This window comes from Salvia hispanica, chromosome 3, assembly GCF_023119035.1.
Source record: "Salvia hispanica cultivar TCC Black 2014 chromosome 3, UniMelb_Shisp_WGS_1.0, whole genome shotgun sequence".
Taxonomy (NCBI): domain Eukaryota; kingdom Viridiplantae; phylum Streptophyta; class Magnoliopsida; order Lamiales; family Lamiaceae; genus Salvia; species Salvia hispanica.
The window spans coordinates 52,846,847-52,864,125 of record NC_062967.1 but is presented as its reverse complement, the minus strand read 5'-3'; the positions used below and the strand labels follow the sequence as shown (position 1 = coordinate 52,864,125).

General features: G+C 39.6%; 4 protein-coding genes across 6 annotated transcripts; 3 read left to right on the top strand and 1 right to left on the bottom strand.

Annotated features, from left to right (window-relative positions):
* The first annotated feature begins 163 nt into the window (after nt 1-163).
* LOC125211294 lies at nt 164-3,005 on the top strand. Its single transcript, XM_048111025.1, has 3 exons — nt 164-882; nt 1,726-1,836; nt 2,488-3,005. Exons 1-3 carry the CDS (start codon nt 298-300, stop codon nt 2,653-2,655), a joined length of 864 nt encoding a protein of 287 aa, XP_047966982.1. The 5' UTR covers nt 164-297; the 3' UTR covers nt 2,656-3,005.
* Nucleotides 3,006-6,075: 3,070 nt separating this feature from the next.
* LOC125210485 lies at nt 6,076-8,997 on the top strand. Its single transcript, XM_048110035.1, has 5 exons — nt 6,076-6,194; nt 6,378-6,874; nt 6,924-7,168; nt 7,274-7,563; nt 7,644-8,997. The coding sequence occupies exons 1-5, from the start codon at nt 6,076-6,078 to the stop codon at nt 8,995-8,997; spliced, it is 2,505 nt and encodes an 834-aa protein (XP_047965992.1).
* A 1,275-nt stretch (nt 8,998-10,272) lies between these two features.
* Nucleotides 10,273-14,038, top strand: LOC125214139. Of its 2 annotated transcripts, none has more exons than XM_048115037.1 (14): nt 10,273-10,457; nt 10,604-10,669; nt 10,754-10,799; nt 11,019-11,134; nt 11,305-11,406; nt 11,618-11,686; nt 11,771-11,874; nt 11,994-12,075; nt 12,307-12,399; nt 12,761-12,825; nt 12,979-12,991; nt 13,112-13,192; nt 13,338-13,446; nt 13,660-14,038. In XM_048115037.1, exons 1-14 carry the CDS (start codon nt 10,338-10,340, stop codon nt 13,761-13,763), a joined length of 1,170 nt encoding a protein of 389 aa, XP_047970994.1. In that variant the 5' UTR covers nt 10,273-10,337; the 3' UTR covers nt 13,764-14,038. The 2 variants fall into 2 exon arrangements, with proteins under 2 accessions (XP_047970994.1, XP_047970995.1); XM_048115038.1 differs by having other exon boundaries at nt 10,333-10,457; nt 10,537-10,669.
* Nucleotides 14,039-14,143: 105 nt separating this feature from the next.
* LOC125214140 (F-box protein FBW2-like) lies at nt 14,144-16,296 on the bottom strand. 2 transcript variants are annotated; one of them, XM_048115039.1, is made up of 3 exons: nt 16,155-16,296; nt 15,041-15,367; nt 14,144-14,967 (listed from the first exon to the last, which is right to left on the bottom strand). In XM_048115039.1, exons 2-3 carry the CDS (start codon nt 15,346-15,348, stop codon nt 14,301-14,303), a joined length of 975 nt encoding a protein of 324 aa, XP_047970996.1. In that variant the 5' UTR covers nt 15,349-15,367; nt 16,155-16,296; the 3' UTR covers nt 14,144-14,300. The 2 variants fall into 2 exon arrangements, with proteins under 2 accessions (XP_047970996.1, XP_047970998.1); XM_048115041.1 differs by lacking the exon at nt 16,155-16,296 and adding an exon at nt 15,946-16,104.
* Nucleotides 16,297-17,279: the final 983 nt, after the last annotated feature.

The following is a 17,279-nucleotide window of genomic DNA, read 5'->3' as shown; positions in this document are numbered from 1 at the left end:
TTGTTGGCCGTCTTTTTCAGATTTTTATTTTTATTTTTGCTACGTGACAGCTTATTATTCGTCCACGTATATAAATTATTGGCTAGAAATGATTAGTATGATATTATTTTAAAAGGCAGTGACACCCTAACACTTCCCCAACTTTACAATTGTCTGGCAATCTGCAGCGAGGATAGCAATGAAGAAAGAAATAGTAGAAAAATGCAGTATATATTCGCGGTTGAGTTGGTAGAAATCATCGAGCTGAAGTCCACTCCCTCTTTCAAAGTAATGCAATTCTCCACTTGAGTGACACCAATGGCGCTCACACTTCACACCATCTTCACAAGCAATAATCCCACCCAATTCCAATCCCCCCAAACCCATTTCTCCAATTTCCCCAAATTCACATTTCCGCCCCCAAATTCGAGGTCCCATTTCCCCAATCAAAACATCTCCACCCGCCTTTTCGCCGCCGCAAGAATCACCGATTCATTCCAAGAACCCTCACAGCAGCAGCAACCCAACGCCGACGGCCTCGACGCCCTTCTCTCCCTCGTAGAGTTCGTCAGCCTCTCATCCTCCGCAGCTGTTTGCGTTTATGCCGCAGTCAGATGCGGGCTGCAGATGGGCCCCGGTTTGGGGACCAGGGTTTTGGCGTGGCAGTGTGTGGTTCTCGTGACTGGATTGGCTGCCGGGGCGGCGATACGGCGCCGCCAGTGGAGGAGGACTTGCGGCGTTGGGGTCTCCGCAGGGCCGGCTAATTTGCTGGAGAGGGTGGAGAAATTGGAAGAGGATTCGCGCGCCGTCGCCACAATCGTTCAGGCTCTGGCGAGGCGGCTCGAGAAGCTCGGGATTCGCTTCCGGCTCAATCGGAAAGCTCTCAAGGAGCCCATTGCTGAGGTGATTTCTTGTTATTGCTTGGATCATGATGTTGAATTGTTGATAGCATAGTGTATTTGCTCGATTTTCGTTGCAAATTAAAGCACGAATTGAGTGCGAAGAGCAAAAAAACGCACGAAAATTGGTTCGATAAACCAATTTCTGTCGAAACCATACAGAATGACCCACTCCATAACTCAAAATTTTTCAATTGAAGTATTTCTTCCTTGGTAGCATTTGGAAAGTAGACAAATTTGTAGCACTTAGGATGATAAGTCATGTTTTCGACTCTTGACTGAATGAGGCTTTCTAGCTGTTTGTGCATCCATTGTAAGGAGGGCGAAAAAGTTGTCAGATTGATTGGCTACCATCTTAGATAATGTGCTTACGAATAAGTAAATTTGAATGGGTTGGAGTGATTCTTGATAGGTGAATGCTAGTAGATGAAGCTTAGTAACTAGAAAGCTGCATATACTGTTAGAATGCCCTTTTTGTTTGAGTGATATGAAGGTTAGTGCTTAAGATATTAGTTGTATATATAATCTTTGTTGCTTTTACTTGGGCACTCTTGATGCGTTTAGATTGATTGGGAATGGTTGTTCGAGTATGATGTACAATGTGCATTCTTGTCCGACAATATTGACTTCATACCAGTGGTCGATTCTTGATTGATGATTGTGCTGTCAAAAACTTGCCCAAAAGTTCGTTCCTGCATTGGTTCGTTTATGTGTATTTATGAAGGTGCTGCTCTCACTTTTGGAGAGTGTTGTTATTGTGTGTTTGCGTGTTTTCTAAATTGGTTATTAAATCAAATGAAGTTTTTTTTTCGGTTTTGATTCAAAAACTTGTTGCATTTTGTATCAGACAGCATTGTTGGTCCAGAAAAACTCCCAGGCCACCCAAGCATTGGCTGCAGAAAGTGACGTTTTGGAGAAGGAGCTAGGTGAAATCCAGAAGGTTCTACTTTCTATGCAGGTATCTATATTTTTTATTGAATTTTAACCTTAGATATGTTGATCATTAAACTAAAGCCTTATACTACCATTATCATCACCGGCCAAGCAGCAAAATGCAAGAAAAAAGAACTCTTTTTTTTTGGTCTCCGTTTAGCTCTCATTATCAATGGAAATGATAAAGGCAGAAGAAAATGCTCCCGTCTCCTCTTCGTTCTCTGCAATTTCACTTGGATTGGTTATATTTAATCTTTTAAAAGGGCTACGCTGGTAATTTCTGCACAAAGTACGTGTAACGTTGTTGAAAATCAAAACCCTCCTCGCCCCCTGTTGCAATCTTGGAAGAGAGAGCATCATAAGACTATAATATGCCTTTTGGTTTGCTTTACCACTTCACGGTTGTGTTTGTGCTGTCTTTGCATCGGTCTTGGATACTTTTTAGCCGTGTTGGAATTTCAGCCTAAATTTTCTGAGTACTTTTTTGTATGTAAAGTATGCATTCTAGCATAGATTTCCAATTAATGATAAACTGTTTAATGTAGTAGATGCCTCATCTAATTTCCTTTGCATATTTGGAAGAAATGTAATGATTTGAATAGTTATTCATTTAGATGGTTTACTAATTCATAGATATCTGAATCTTACTCCGATTCTTCGTCTGAGTTTCATGTAGGAGCAGCAGCAAAAACAGCTCGAGCTCATTCTTGCAATTGGGAAAGCCGGGAAATTGTGGGACAGCGCCAAACGCGTAAAAACCCAAGATCCGAAAGCACCCGAGGCTCCAATCAACCAGATCGAAACAATGGTGTGGCAGAAAGAAAGCAACAACGACATCCCGTAGATTCTGACAGAAACACTTGCGACTTCATCCTCAACCTCTTTTTGATGCGGAGAGCTGCAGAGACGACGAGCACCTTGGTTCAGCTGCAGGTGAACCAGGACTCCAGCCGCGTTCGAGTTTGGTGGCTGAGCAGAAATACGTCGCCTTTGCCACCAAATTGTTCCAAAAACATGAGTTATGTTAGTTTTGTTTGTAGATTTTGGAAATCATTTTTGTGGCAATTTTAGCCGTAATAATTGTGACTACGAGATAGAAGTTGTGACTTGAGAGCGAGCACGAATGAGTTTCACTTAGCATTTTTAAGATAACATATTTGTAAGCATTTTCTTGGAAAAATTGAAATTTTGGTAGATCTTTTAAGGGGTGATAATTTTGGACTCTGAATACGAAATTAGCATAAAATTAATAGGTGGTATCAGTGGCGGACGCAGGATTTTTACGATGGGGGTTCCAAACCAATGTTCTTAGTACGGTGTTATTTATTAGCGCCGATGACTAAGCAAACCAATGTAAAGTGATTGTTGATAAATGCAACGTCAACGTAAAAAAAAACCCAACTTCATATGTTGGAAAAGAGAGTTTTTAAAATATACATAAAATAAAACATAAATTATTGAAGAAGAGAAAGATTTAAACTGAATTCTTAATATTAGCAATATAACAATTAAAATGAAAAAGTGATATAAATAGAAAGACAAAATATAAAATAGATAAATTATTGTAAAATGAAAGAAAATATAGTAATTATTCTTATAGTGATAATCGAACTCTCAAATCTTTAATTAAAAAATAAAATTGTTGTAAGAATCAAACTCAAGTCAAATAAGGGCATTTATAGATATAAGAAGAATCAGTAAACAGGAGTGAATAAATTCTTAATCAAAAAGTTCAATGGAAAACAAATAAACTGCCCCAGTTGGGAATCGAACTCTCACCACTCTCTGCTCTAAAGGCTAAGAAAGAAGCATACTGGGTGGTTCCATGGGTCCCCCACAGGTCCGCCACTGGGTGGTATTAAGTCTCATTTGTTTGTTTATTGTGTCGTTTTGGGTTATGTAGTCTATTATCATAAAAATTATATAGACTTTCTATGGCTATCGTATGGGGTTGTTATCATATTGTTATCGTGTTGCTAATTTATTTGTCAGTATTTGTGTTAGAATGAAGTGGGTTGGTTTGTGTGTGAGTTTGGGCTTATCGGGTTGTATGGACATGACAACAAACCGACTTGCATGATTTGTCATGCCAATCCTTTTGGGTATCAATATGTTTAAAAAAAATTTATGATATATTGCAAGGAACGTAGAGACATTGAATTTAGCTAAAAAGTTTTGGGAAATACTAGAAAGTTTCATTCGATTTAGGGAAATATCAAAAAGTTTCAAAAGTTCAAGGAGAAAATGTAGAATATCTCAAATGGGCGTATTTACAAGCAAATTACCTCATTTCACTATAAACGACGTTGTTTTGATTATCGGCGTTTCTGCCATTTTAGCACTTTTCGGTGAAAACATCAGTTTTAATTTGGGGAAAAGTTACACTCTCCGTCCGTGAATAGGAGTCTCGTTTTTCTATTTTAGTCCGTCTGTGAATAAGAGTCCCGATTCACTTTACTATAAATGGCAATAGGGTCTCATATTCTACTAACTCATTCCACTCACATTTCATTTAAAACTATTATATACAAGTGGAACCTATATTCAACTAACATTTTTGCTCTCACTTTTCTTAACATTTCTTAAAATCTGTGCCGCCAAAAAAGGGGACTTTTAATGGTGGACGGAGAAGGTATATTTTAGGAAAAAATCAGAAAAGTCCAAAGTTCATATATTTAAATTCAAAATAAAAATCTTAGATGAATAATAGGAAAAATTGAAAGTTCATATATTTGTAGGCAAATAATCCTTTCATATATATACATAATGTACTACTAGTACAAAGAATGAAGAAAAGCCGTTATTTAAAGAGGATTATAGTGATATCCCACATCATATGATTGTAAATCTCATAATTTAGGTTCAATTAAACAACAAAGCTATACGAATGTAGTTGCAACATTCAAAAGATTTCTATTATTCGCATGTTATGCATAGAGAAATTGAGGGTTATTATATGAAAGTGATAAGACGTTGAGTATTTAAATCTTAAGCATTCTTGAAAAGATATCTAAGAGGTAGAGTAATGACAGGATAACCGAATAAGAGATGACCTGTGTATGTTAGAACTAAGGTAACCCCTCACACCCTAAGTTCAGCGCTCTCTTCAGAGGTATGCCGCCGGTGGTGGTGACGTTTCCAGATCAAGAGAGGTCGGTTTATCTAGGGCAACACGGACGGTAACCCTAGCTTTCCCATTTTTTGCTTTCTTTTATTTTTGTAGTGTTTTTTGTTCTTCTGCTCTTTAATTTGTTCCCTAGTATCCTTCAACTTTGTTTATCAAAGATTGGACATAGGATATTGGTTTTAGTTGAGCAGATTTGTGTTCTCTGATTATGGATCCTTCGTCCTCGACGAGGAAGCATAAATACTTCACCCATCTCTGCAAAGTGGGTGGAGCGCAATACAACTTAGCCTCTCTAGTTGAGCTATTCAAGATCTCCCTTCAATCCACGGAGAATGGTGTCGCCCGGCCCAAGACGGAAGAGGAACTAATGAGTGAAGTTGATGATCAGCTTCAACTAAAGAGTAATTGTGCGTGGTTAGCTGAAACTCAATCAACGAAGCCGGACTCAAGCCTTGCAGCATGCACTCTGATCCCGGTGGCCCTTCAAGACACTAACCCGGAGCCGAGCAACAACATGATAGAGAATGCTTCCACGTTGGACGCAGTGCAAAAGGACAAGGGCCCTGCTGCTATTGATGAAAACATGGATGATGTACGAGTGGAAGATTCGGAATGTGAAGGCATAGATGAAATTAACCACATTATAGGCCTAAACGGCCCAGAGATGAATGTTACAGTGAGAGGGGAAACATGATCCGGGGTCGACCCCATTGAATACCCTCTCCTTGCTGATGCCGTAGCTGCTAGCTCTGGAAAAAAGAAGAACAAATCAGGTGGAGTCCAGGGTCAAAAACAGGACCCTATCGATGCCGAGACATGGGGGGGAACTGTTACTGCTACCGAGCCCCAAGGCGAAGTTGTGGCTAAGAGTCTGGATGCGGAGTTGCAGCAGGAGGCTGATATGCCGGTGACCGAACCAGGGGACCACGCAGGGAGCCGAGGGAATGCACCCAGCCCGCCTAGTGTTCGGCACCGGTCGAAAAGTCGAGGCCGGAGGAGGGAGGAAGCAAGTGGATCCACAGTCAAGAAAAAGATTGGGAAAAACAAGCGAAACCTTTCTTGTAACAACCGCCCGCTGAGTGTGTCCGACTTCATCCCGCCTCCTTAATGATCATCACAACCTGGAATGTCAGGGGAATGCAGCCACCGGAACGCCAACCAGTTGTTGCAGAGCAGATTAGGAGGAATCGTGTGGATGTCATGGGTCTTGTTGAGACAAAGATGCAAAGGCCCAACGTGGAAGCTTTCATGGCCAGGTATTTTCCTTCTTGGAAGTTCACTTTTGTTCTTGCGGATAGAAATGGAACTTGCAGGTTATTACTACTTTGGAATCCTCAAACGACGGTTCTAGATGTAAACACACTGGAGCAACAGGCCATTCATACCCGAATCAGGTGTGTTCGCTCTAGAAACTCTTTTCTTTTTTCTCTTGTTTATAGTTTACACTCACCCGAAACACGACAATCCCTTTGGGACTCGATAGTAGATTTTGCTTTGCAGGGATTGCCATATCTGGTGAGTGGGGACTTTAATGCAGTGATACACGTAGATGAGCGACGTGGAATTCAGAAACCAGAAAACCGCAAGATGGATGGGCCGATACAAGCCTGTGCCATTTTGGGTTTGCAAGATGTGGCCTCTACGGGCTGCGCCTTCACGTGGAAGAATGGTCATGTCTTTAGCAAGATTGACCGCGCTATGGTGAACCAGGAGTGGCTTGACGCGGGATACATTGCGAACACAAAGTTCCTTCCGTCAGGCTTCCAGACGGACCATTCTCCTGTTGTAACAAAAATCTATGCGGATATCCGGGCTTCACCAAAACCCTTCAAGTTCTTCAATTATTGGATGGATCATGATGAATTTGAGAGGACCCTTAAGGAGAATTGGAGGATCCAAGTTGTTGGCTCTAGACAATTTGCCCTTTTTCAAAGGGGTAAGGCGTTTAAACATGTTCTAAAGGCCTTCAATTTTCGGTGATGAAGAAGAGTCAAACAGACTAATCTTGCCGATCACTAATGAGGAAATCAAGAGTGTTCTTTTTGCTATCAAGGATGATAAGGCGCCTGGGTCGGATGGCTACTCCTCTGCCTTCTTCAAAAAGAATTGGGCAACGCTAGGTTTGGATATCATTGAGGCTGTCTCGGAATTCTTCGAATCTGGACACCTACTAAAGAGCTTCAACACCACGGCGATAGCCCTCATCCCGAAGACGGTAAGTAACCCTCAGGTAAGTGATTTCCGTCCTATTGCCTGTTGTAATGTGTTTTATAAAATCATAACCAAAATCCTTTCGAGGAGAATGGAAACCTTGCTGCCTAAGCTTGTGAATCAGGCACAATCTGCTTTTGTCCCGGGACGCAACATCATAGATAACATCCACCTAGTCACGGAACTTATGAGGAGATATGATAGAGCTAGGACTGTCCCGCGATGCATAGTGAAGATCGACTTAAGGAAGGCCTACGACACCATCTGCTGGGACTTCCTAGAGGATGTCCTTCTAGGCCCAAATTTCCACCCCATTTTTGTGGAACGGGTCATGGAATGTGTGACTTCACCAACCTATTCGATAATGATCAATGGCAGTCCGCATGGGTTTATTCCAGGTAAACGGGGGCTAAGGCAAGGTGACCCTATGTCCCCGTCTCTCTTTATTCTCTGCATGGAATACTTTTCCCGCTTACTTTCCTTTCGCACTCAAGGGGGGTGGGGTTTAACTTCCACCCGGGCTGTGCTAGGCTTCGCATTACTCACCTCGCTTTTGCAAATGACCTTATGCTTTTTGGAAGAGGGGATAACTACTCAATGCAGGTGTTGGCCGACTCACCTGGGGAGTTCTCGGCGTGCTCGGGGCTTGAGGTCAACCAGGGCAAATCTAATCTTTTCCTTGCAGGGACGATGATGGAAGCAACTAAGGCACATATCATCAACATCTTTGGCTACACGGTCGTGCATCTTCCAGTCAAATACCTTGGTATCCCACTGGCGTCGCGAATGCTCAAAACGGCGGATTATTCCAGCCTAATTGAGAAGATGTCGTCCACAGTGAAAAAGTGGAATGGTAAGTCCCTCACTTATGCGGGTAGGTTGGAACTAATCAAATCTTGCTTGCAGGGGGTCGAGTCTTACTGGCTCCAAGCGTTCCCGATTCTTGATAACGTTACATCACGGATTGTCACGATCGCACGACAATTCTTGTGGGGATCCAAGCATGCGAAGGTCGCTTGGAAAGACATCTGCTTACCTAAGAATGAGGGTGGCCTGGGAATCAGAGATCTTAGTACTTGGAATACAACCCTCCATGCGAAAATCTTATGGAACATCCATGCCAAGGCGAATACTCTATGGATCAAATGGATCCATAGTGAAATAATCAAGGATGCGGATTTCTGGGATTGGCAACCGAGAATTAAAGAAGACTCAACCCTTATCAAACATGTCTTTTCCATTAGAGATTCTATGATCGCGAGGAGCTCAAGAGAAGAGGTGCAATCCCTCTTGAATCAATGGGGTGCCACGGCAGACACCAAGGCCGCTTATGAGTGGTTCCGGCCGAAGGAGGAACAACATTTCTGGGAAAAATATATCTGGCATGATAGCATACCGCCTAAATACTCGTTCATTGGATGGCTTGCCTTGCGCGGCAGGCTGACAACCCGAGACCGAATCACTTGGGAAGATGTTGACGCTACATGTGGTCTTTGCTCCAGGGAAGATGAAAGTGCAAACCACTTGTTCTTTAAATGCCGAGAAAGCTGGAAAGTGTGGGACAATATTCGGGAATGGATTGGACTTAGGAGACGCCCCACTACTATCAAGAGCGCAATCAAATGGCTTATGAGGGACAGACGGCCATCACGGATAGTGCACATGGCCGGGAGAATTGCGCTTGCGGCCACTATTTACATCATTTGGCTTGCATGTAATGCCACAATCATAGGAAAGAGGTTTGATAGCGTCCGAGTTTTATTCCAGATCAAGAAAGCGGTTTATAGCATCCTCTATGCTAAATTCCCTCACGATCAAGTTATCCAACATGTTCCTGATCTTACTTGACTTGTCGTCCAGCCGTTGCCAAGATGTCACCTGCCCTCTAGGGTATTTTGATTTGATCCACATGGTACTATCACGGGTACTCTTTTTTCCTTATCGAGGTCTTTTTTCCCATTAGGGGTTGTTGGCCCCGAAAGGTTTTAACGAGGCCCACTGCTTTAGATAGTACCATGGTTGATTCTTTGTAGTTTGGATCAAGGGCCTTGCCCGTTTGTTTTCTTTGTTGGGTTTCCCGAGGCTTGTTCGGGGCCCTTTCTCACTTGGGTATGCCCAAGGTGTGTTTCTGTACATACTTAGTTTTGAAATACAATTGATTTAATTATCCAAAAAAAAAAGAAGTGACGACAAGTTCAATGCAAGAATACTTATGAATCCAAAATAGTGTTCCATGGCCAAAAGAAACATAAATGTTAGGGTGTGGACGGGCGTGGGCCGACTAGTCGGCGTGGAGGGTGGGGTCGTAGCGCTGCCTGCGGCGCCGGAAATCAATTTTATTTTAAATTTTTTTCTATAAATATACCCCTTCATCTCATTATTTTCACACTATTCCAATCTCCACTCTTCTAAATTTTTCTCTATTTCACTTTCAAAAAATGGATAGCGACGAGGAGTATCAACAATTGATTGATGGGGCGTTTAATGCACTGGTTGAAGAGGTGCAACGGGAAGCTGAGGAGGAAGCGGAGCAGGAGGCAATACTTGATTCAACGGTTCACTAATATGCGGAGGGAAATAGCTCATACGGCACTCCAGACCGATTTGGTTGAAGAGATTTGGGCACGTAGGGGAGGGGGCAGATCGTGATACGCGCTCGCGGTGTTGTTTGTGTGCATGTCGATAATTTTCGTTGTATAATTTTCCCATATCTATAATGCAATGACGATTTAGTTTTAATTTATTTTTTTAAAATATGTGTTTTTTTCTAATTATTATAGTCTAATAATTTTTATTTTAATTAAATTAAAATATACCAATGATAAAATAATGTGATTTGGGGTGCACAAGTTTTTCTAATGCATGTGGACAAAAAATTGTGGCCTTACCTTGGAGTTTGCCAAACTATTATGGACACTCTTAGCACTATTCTAAGCTGATTTTAGTGAGTAGTGACTAATGGAAGATTCAAAGACCCAAGATACTATTTAAATAACTCCAATATAATTTCTCTAGAATTGAAAAAATTGATTTAAGCTTATAAAACTCTAATCAATATAGGGATTATTGGAAACGCCATAGGCTTTGGGAATTTTCGGAAAATGATTACTATTTCTAAAAATATGAAAAAGGAGCGAATAAAAAAGGAAGGAGAGCTGAGGTGGTTGAGAGTGGTGTAGAGTGTAAAAATGGAAGGGTTAGAGAAGCTGGAACAACTTCAGTCGAATATTCATTTGCTTCATTCTGTTGGAGTTTCCGATCCCAATCCCGACGCTGAACGCTTCCTCGCCGATTTCACCTCTTTTCTCGTAATCCAATTCCACAATTTCATTTGCAGTCTACAGATGCTATTCAATTTCTTAATTTTGTCTTTTCAATTGCTTACAGCATGTTTCGATTTCGATTTTTCTCGTAATTGTTTCCATCTGTCATTTGATTTCCTATTGCGCTGAAGATGCAACAAAGTGGTCAGCTTGAGCTCTCATTGAAGTGCCAATTGATTTCTAATCACATTTCAAAGGTTTGTACATTGTTTATTCACTGTGCTTTCTGTTTTTTTTTTAAACTCTATTATGCTAGAAATGCATCTCGTCTCTCTCTCCAGATAACGGATTTACTCGTCCCTGATGCAATGCAACGCTATGAAAAAGGTACTTGTAGAACATCTGTTGCTGTCTAATATGTGATGCTGAGGTTTGATTATGTAATATGTATTAGAACATATGTTACTCTCTTATGCCTTATTGGCTGATTGGATTAATATATATCAGGATTAGTATAATATTTGATGCTGAGGTTTGCTTTTGTAATATGTATCAGAACATAAATTCTACAGTATAAATAGTTATTCTGAGCCTGAGGTTTTGCAGATCTTCATTGTGATGATGATAAAAGAAATATGGATCCTGTGCCGAGCCTCCCTTATGGTGTTCCTGTAATTGGGGTAGATGCAATGATACGTTCTAATTCAACTCTTGAGGATTTTGTAAGAATTCTTCTGCTTCACTGAAATTATTATGGAAGCCAGTTTTTTATATCAAGCTGTTTAATTTCGGCCAGGCACTTAAAAGCTGACATTGCACAAGATTTCTGTTTCAACTTTTATATGAATCTTATCATCAGTAATGCCAATATATTTCTGATTGAAATCTACAGTGCCGATCATATTTTGTGTTTCACAAAATGGACGCAAACCAGCCACAATCTATTTTCAAGAATCTACCTATGCTTTCGTTCACAGAAAGTTATATTTATCAGGTAAGTGTTGAATATTATAACTTTTGTAGTTTTAAATCTGTGAAAAGTAAATAGTTTCATAATGCTTTTACATGTACTATTTCATTACTAGTTATTATTCAACTCGTTCTTTTTATTAAAATGCATGCTTGGGCTTAGATGAATAATTTAACTATGCAAATCTTAATTCTAATTCATCCCTTTGTTCCTATTTCACTTGTTTCTTGTCTAGTTGGACGACTTAAATGAGAAACTCGTACAGATCCCAATGGGTGAAGATCCAACTCCTACAGGCTTTGAGGTGATAGAATAGAAATCCTTACCAAGATTAATCACTTCAAAATTAATATCTATTTGACTGTTTTAATTTTGGACTGAAGTTCAGGACGATGAGCCAAACCCATGTGCAAAATCTGGACATGCGTTCAAAAGGAATCCATTTCAACCACTCTTTAGTGTACTAGAACGCCATGGGCTTCTGACAGAAAGGTTCAGCATTTCCGTTGGCACTCAAATTCATGAAATATTCAGTTCTCCTTCTCTATTACAGGAAATGTGACTGTTGAGAAAGTCGTTGAAATATTACTTTTATTTGCAATATACATAAGGATTCAAGAAGAGTTGAGATATGGTGAAGAATATTGGCATCTGGAAAGAAAACTTTGCTGTGCAGTGGCGAGAAACAAGGAGGTATACTGATCCTATCATTGAGAATTCGAATGGTTTCTTACGTAATGCACTTGAAGCACTAATGATTCTTATGACCGTCACTCACCATGCTTTTGTTTCTTATTGGAGAAAATTGTGGTCCAGCTCACTATTAGTATTTAACAAGTTGAGAAAACAATAATGGCTTATCTTTCGTTTATCAATATGAGATCATTGCCTTACATTGGTTTTTCTGATATGCGGCACTTACAGATATCAATTGAGGATGTGACGAGGGCCATTCATCTGAAATCCTTCGATTATCGGGTGCTGAACCTTCTGTTATATCAACTAAGAGGAGAAAAGGTATCCCCTTAGATGCCATCACTCATTTCTTTGGTATATTTTGTTATCATTTTTTTGTAGGAATGTCTTTTCAATTGGCTTTTAATATAAACTCCATATTAATCACATGGCTCACATTTTGATTTTTGGTCATCCATCATGAATCAAAGTGAAGCAAAGCAAGCTATATGAGCCTAGACATCTGTTACCAGATTGTTAAGGAGCTATCGAACAATCATACTCTTTGCTGTGTATTTATCACTGAGTGATTCTTTATTTGTCCGATGTATTGAAGAAATACGTTCTCTCTGATTAGAAAGAAAATGAGTTCTCTAGGTGTGCTATAGTTCAGTGACATAATTTCTTCAAAGCTGTTTTGAAGGTAAACGAACTGCATATGGAATTTCTCTCAATCTCAGAGTTGCTTGTTGAAATAGCTGATGATCTGTAAGTGAAATCTCTTTGTAAATGCTTATGTTTTGTCCGTCTCTCGGTGGGAGAAATGGCCTGTTCCATATATTGATTAATGAAAGTTTTTCCATTTCTTGTGCATGTTGGAACAATAAAACCTCATCATGAGTTAACCAAATGTTGCAACAGGTTTGATTATGAGGTCAGTCTCTTTTAGCTGTTATTTACTTTTGCTAGGTGGTTATGTGTTTGGAAATAAGTTTCTACAAATTGTATTCCCCTACTAGTTATATTATCATTTAATTTTTTTTGTATTTGGTAGGACGACGTTGCAGAGAATAGTTTCAACATTTTGCGCATGTTTGTAAACTGTTACGGGGCTTCTGCAGCGCCAATCATGCTGGTTAGTCGATATTGACATTTCTTCGACTGAGAGCCTTTTTTACTAAGTTTCACTTGCGCTCCCCCATCCCCCCCACAAAAAAGGAAGAGAGAGGAAAATCAACATAATGTTATGTTGATTTCCCTGTTTTTATGTGCTGGTGCAGGCAAAATTCATATCTGTAGCAGAAGAAAAGTATGATCGCTTATTTAAAGCATTAGATGAAGAACTGTCAGTGAAGTACCGTGAAAGATGTGAAGAAGCTACAAGAGAAGGTTAGGTCCAGAGATACATATACACTCTCCATCCCACAAAATAGTGCACACCTTGGTCAACACAAGTTTAAATGAAAGTTAGTATAAAGGAAAGTTGTCCAAAAAATTGAAAGTGAAGAAGTGTGCATTATTTTGTGTGACATTTCAAAATGACAGTGTGCATTATTTTCTGGGATATATACAAAAGATGTATTGTTAATTGAAATTGTTCAGGTGGGAAGACATGTGGCCCTTCTCTTGGAACATGGCACATTCCACCAGTTATTGGAAATGAAGCAGAATACCGGAGACGGGTGGTTTCATCTAAAGCTCCATAAATGGTGGATTCGATTTTCCTAAATGGTGGCACAACAGGTTTCTTTCATCTCTCTGGATTCGAAGTTCGTTAGCCACAGCAGACAGACATTTATCTTTGCTAGTGATGTTGTGGAAGACGAAGATAATGTTGAGAGATTAAGACGAAGATAGTTCGAATATGTTGGATTTCACATATTTTTGGTGTCAAAATATATTGGCTTTCAGATTCTGTTTGAAAAAGAATTTGGAAGCATGGTTTTGCCAAATTTTGGTATATGCTTATTTGTTCTTATTAGTTGTTCATTACAAATATTAGTGTAGTGTAATATATTAGTATTATTATATGCATTGAATTTGCCTATAATACCATTTTGAGCAAGTCAATCATATATATACACCATTTTGCAAATGATTCATGCTGTAGGCATTAGAAACTTGCAATTACCATCCATTCATACACAACCCAAATTCATTACACATTTATAACCTCACTTGTATTATCACAACCACACACACACACAACAAACACCTCCATCACATTCACATACACACCTCACTCAAGGCGACTGTGGCCAATCGTAGCCAGCATCCACCGCGTGCACGTCGTCGTAGAACCACATCTCGACATCGTCCATCAGGTTCTCATCCCCCCACAGGTCATCAAGCATGTCACCATACTCCTCGTCATCGTCATCAATGTCGTCATCGCCGGCCACAAAGTCCCACGCCAGGTACCCGGACGAGCCCGAGTAGTCCGAGCAGTTGTCCCATCCGTTCATGTCGTAGCAGTCTACCACGAGGGGCCCAACCACCTTCAACTTGGGGAACATCTTCACAAACTTCTCGTCCAGCTTCACGTTCCAGCATCCGCGCACGTCCAGCAGCTCGAGGTGCTTGCAGTTGCTGAGAATTTCGACGATACTGGCTGTGTCCACGAGCAAGTATGCAATCTCGAGATTCTTGAGCTTGGGCATCGTGGAAGCAATAGCCAGGGCCTCATCGTCTTGGGAGAGCTTCTCGATCACCTCCAATGGGTGCATTATCCGCCTCAAGCTGCTCAGAGACTTGCAGTTCTTCCCTAATGCCTCAAGACCTTCAGCTCCAACACTAATGCAGTAGCTCAAATCCACAAATGTGAGACCACACATCATTGCAGCAGCCTTCCCCACTACTGCGTCGTGTATTTCGCTTCTCGGCAGTCTCAAACTCCGCAGAGATTGACCACTAGGAACCAAAATCGCACGAATTAAGCAATGAAGAGTCGAAAAACTAAACGAAATACACTTAAAACACTCACTGATCTGCTATGAACAAGAGGGTTTTGTCCAAGGAGAGGCCAGAGACGGTGAGCTTTCGGAGAGAGCCACAGCTTCTTGCTATCAGCAATCGGAGCATTCCATCCACGACCTCCGGCTTCCTGTTTCGACTCCATTCCTCAATGTCGATCTCTTGCCAACAGTAAGGCCCCGTGGCTGCTCGTCCCCACGATTTGCAAACTCTTGGAACAACGGTTAGAACCTCATATAGTGAAAGATTCTTGAATATTAGGCCTAATGCATCAGGTAGTAATTCATCCCATTTTCTTGAATCCTCACCTTCCTCCATCTATATATAGATTCTTTTCCTGTGATTTGGGGGATAAAATATAAGGTAGGTTGTACAAAACAACTAATACTACAGAATCAAGACCCCATTTTTTTTTTGAATTTGGTCTCCATTTTGTCTTGGGTTTTAGAATCAAGACACCATTTTTGTATTGTGTTTTAAAATCAAGCTATAAGCTGGTTGTGAATTACAGGACTTGGAAGTTTCCTTCAACCAAGAAACCCAACTCAAATAAGGTGTAAAGTAGTTATCTTTGGATCCAATTCAAGACTCGGAAGCCTAAATTTCTTTCACCCTTCAAGAATCAAATCAATTCAATCTGGACTACTCTCCCCCACACTCAATTTCATAAAATTAAGCATCAAAAATTCATATTTGGGTAATCCCTCCCCCCATAAACAAAGAAAAATGTAAAGAAACAAACTTTTTACTTCATGGCAAAATCCCAACACAAAAAAGCACCAGAATGTAATAGCCCACATCTTCATACATCTAAAAATTCCCAAGAAAAAGCATGTAGAAAGAAAAATAGACAGCTAGAATCCACAAACCATGGCAACCTTATCACACAAAAAAATAGAAGCAAAGATGTAATACCAAGAAGACCACCCAAAATTTGGGGGAGAGAGAGAAATGTTGGTCATGAGAAGAGAAGAAACTTGTAAGAGCAAAAAAAGAAGGCGACAGATGGAAATGCAGTGATAAAAATGTGATCTTTACACTTTAGAGAGTGTCTCATCTCCCAAAAGAAAAAGAAAAAGAGGAAAGGAAAAAGAGGAGAGGGAAAAGGAGGTGCAAAAAATTACCAAAGCTTTTTGTAGTAGTCTTGGATCTGTAAACACACAGCGGCTATCCGCCTGAAATGAAGGGACCTAAAGCAATAAGCTTGCTGAGACAGAGAGAGAAAGTGAGTGTGTACAACAAGAAGAGAACCAAAAGCAATATCGTACTCTTGTATCTTTGTGTTGTGTATTTATTCATCTAAATATACATCAAGATTCTTCCATTTTTCTTAACAAAAGTGTTCAGTCAAATAGGAGTACTATTTTCGAGCTGCGGCAACTTTTGTTCATATATAATCTTCTTCAAATAATTTTAGTATTACTTTTCTTGATTATAAATTTAGTCTCTTTGTTTTAATTATTTTTCTCATAAAAAAAATAGGTTAGAATGTACCAAAAAAAAAATACGTTTTAACCTAAATTGTGACAAATGATGTACTATTAAAATTTGTGTAATCCCTAAAATTGTGACAAGAAAGGAGGAGTACTATTCTTTAGGTATATCCATTCAACCAATTCTTAATGCTCGATTTTAAATAATTATTTAATGAATATAAGCCACGAAAATCTTGAAATTTGAGATGTGACTTGCATAACAAGATTGGACGCTGAAACCCAATTCAATTGATTCGACTAATAAATATTCACTCTTGTTCTAGAAAATATAAACTATTTCATTTGAGTTTATTTCCAGAAAATATGATTTTTTTTTATTTTAGAAACTTAATTTTATTGCTAATAAATTAACACGGACTCTACTCTCTAAATTACTCCCCTGTCCTATAAAAATAGCTAAATAGGTTATCTGAGATGGACACGAGTTTTAATGTGCAATTGGTAAAGTAAGACATATGAGAAAAAATAGTAAAAATTGTATAATAGATGGCGAGATCCATAAATGATCAAGTAAAAATAAAAGAGAAAAAAGTTGTCATTAATAAGATATGGAATATTTTTATAGAATAAACGAAAAAGAAAATATGATCTATTTCTTTAGGACGGAAGGAGTAAATTAGAAATTAAAATAATTTTATGTATGCTTGTAAATTTCAAAAATATAAACTTTAGAAGATTCTAAGTTGAAAAAAACAGACATAAAAAGTAGGCCCATTGGGAAAATAATGTAGCCCAGCAGATCAAAAGTCACCA

Excerpts from the sequence above, each read along its gene's own strand:
- LOC125214140 (XM_048115039.1), bottom strand. The coding sequence starts at position 15,348 with ATGGAGGAAGGTGAGGATTCAAGAAAATGGGATGAATTACTACCTGAT. Across the intron at positions 14,968-15,040 it reads CTCTTGTTCATAGCAGATCA|TGGTCAATCTCTGCGGAGTT; the intron begins GTGAGTGTTTTA and ends TTTGGTTCCTAG.
- LOC125214139 (XM_048115037.1), top strand. The coding sequence starts at position 10,338 with ATGGAAGGGTTAGAGAAGCTGGAACAACTTCAGTCGAATATTCATTTG. Across the intron at positions 10,670-10,753 it reads TTTCTAATCACATTTCAAAG|ATAACGGATTTACTCGTCCC; the intron begins GTTTGTACATTG and ends CTCTCTCTCCAG. Across the intron at positions 12,400-12,760 it reads ATCAACTAAGAGGAGAAAAG|GTAAACGAACTGCATATGGA; the intron begins GTATCCCCTTAG and ends GCTGTTTTGAAG.
- LOC125211294 (XM_048111025.1), top strand. The coding sequence starts at position 298 with ATGGCGCTCACACTTCACACCATCTTCACAAGCAATAATCCCACCCAA. Across the intron at positions 883-1,725 it reads TCAAGGAGCCCATTGCTGAG|ACAGCATTGTTGGTCCAGAA; the intron begins GTGATTTCTTGT and ends ATTTTGTATCAG. Across the intron at positions 1,837-2,487 it reads AGGTTCTACTTTCTATGCAG|GAGCAGCAGCAAAAACAGCT; the intron begins GTATCTATATTT and ends AGTTTCATGTAG.
- LOC125210485 (XM_048110035.1), top strand. The coding sequence starts at position 6,076 with ATGCAGCCACCGGAACGCCAACCAGTTGTTGCAGAGCAGATTAGGAGG. Across the intron at positions 6,195-6,377 it reads GTGGAAGCTTTCATGGCCAG|TTTACACTCACCCGAAACAC; the intron begins GTATTTTCCTTC and ends TCTTGTTTATAG. Across the intron at positions 7,169-7,273 it reads AGACGGTAAGTAACCCTCAG|GCACAATCTGCTTTTGTCCC; the intron begins GTAAGTGATTTC and ends CTTGTGAATCAG.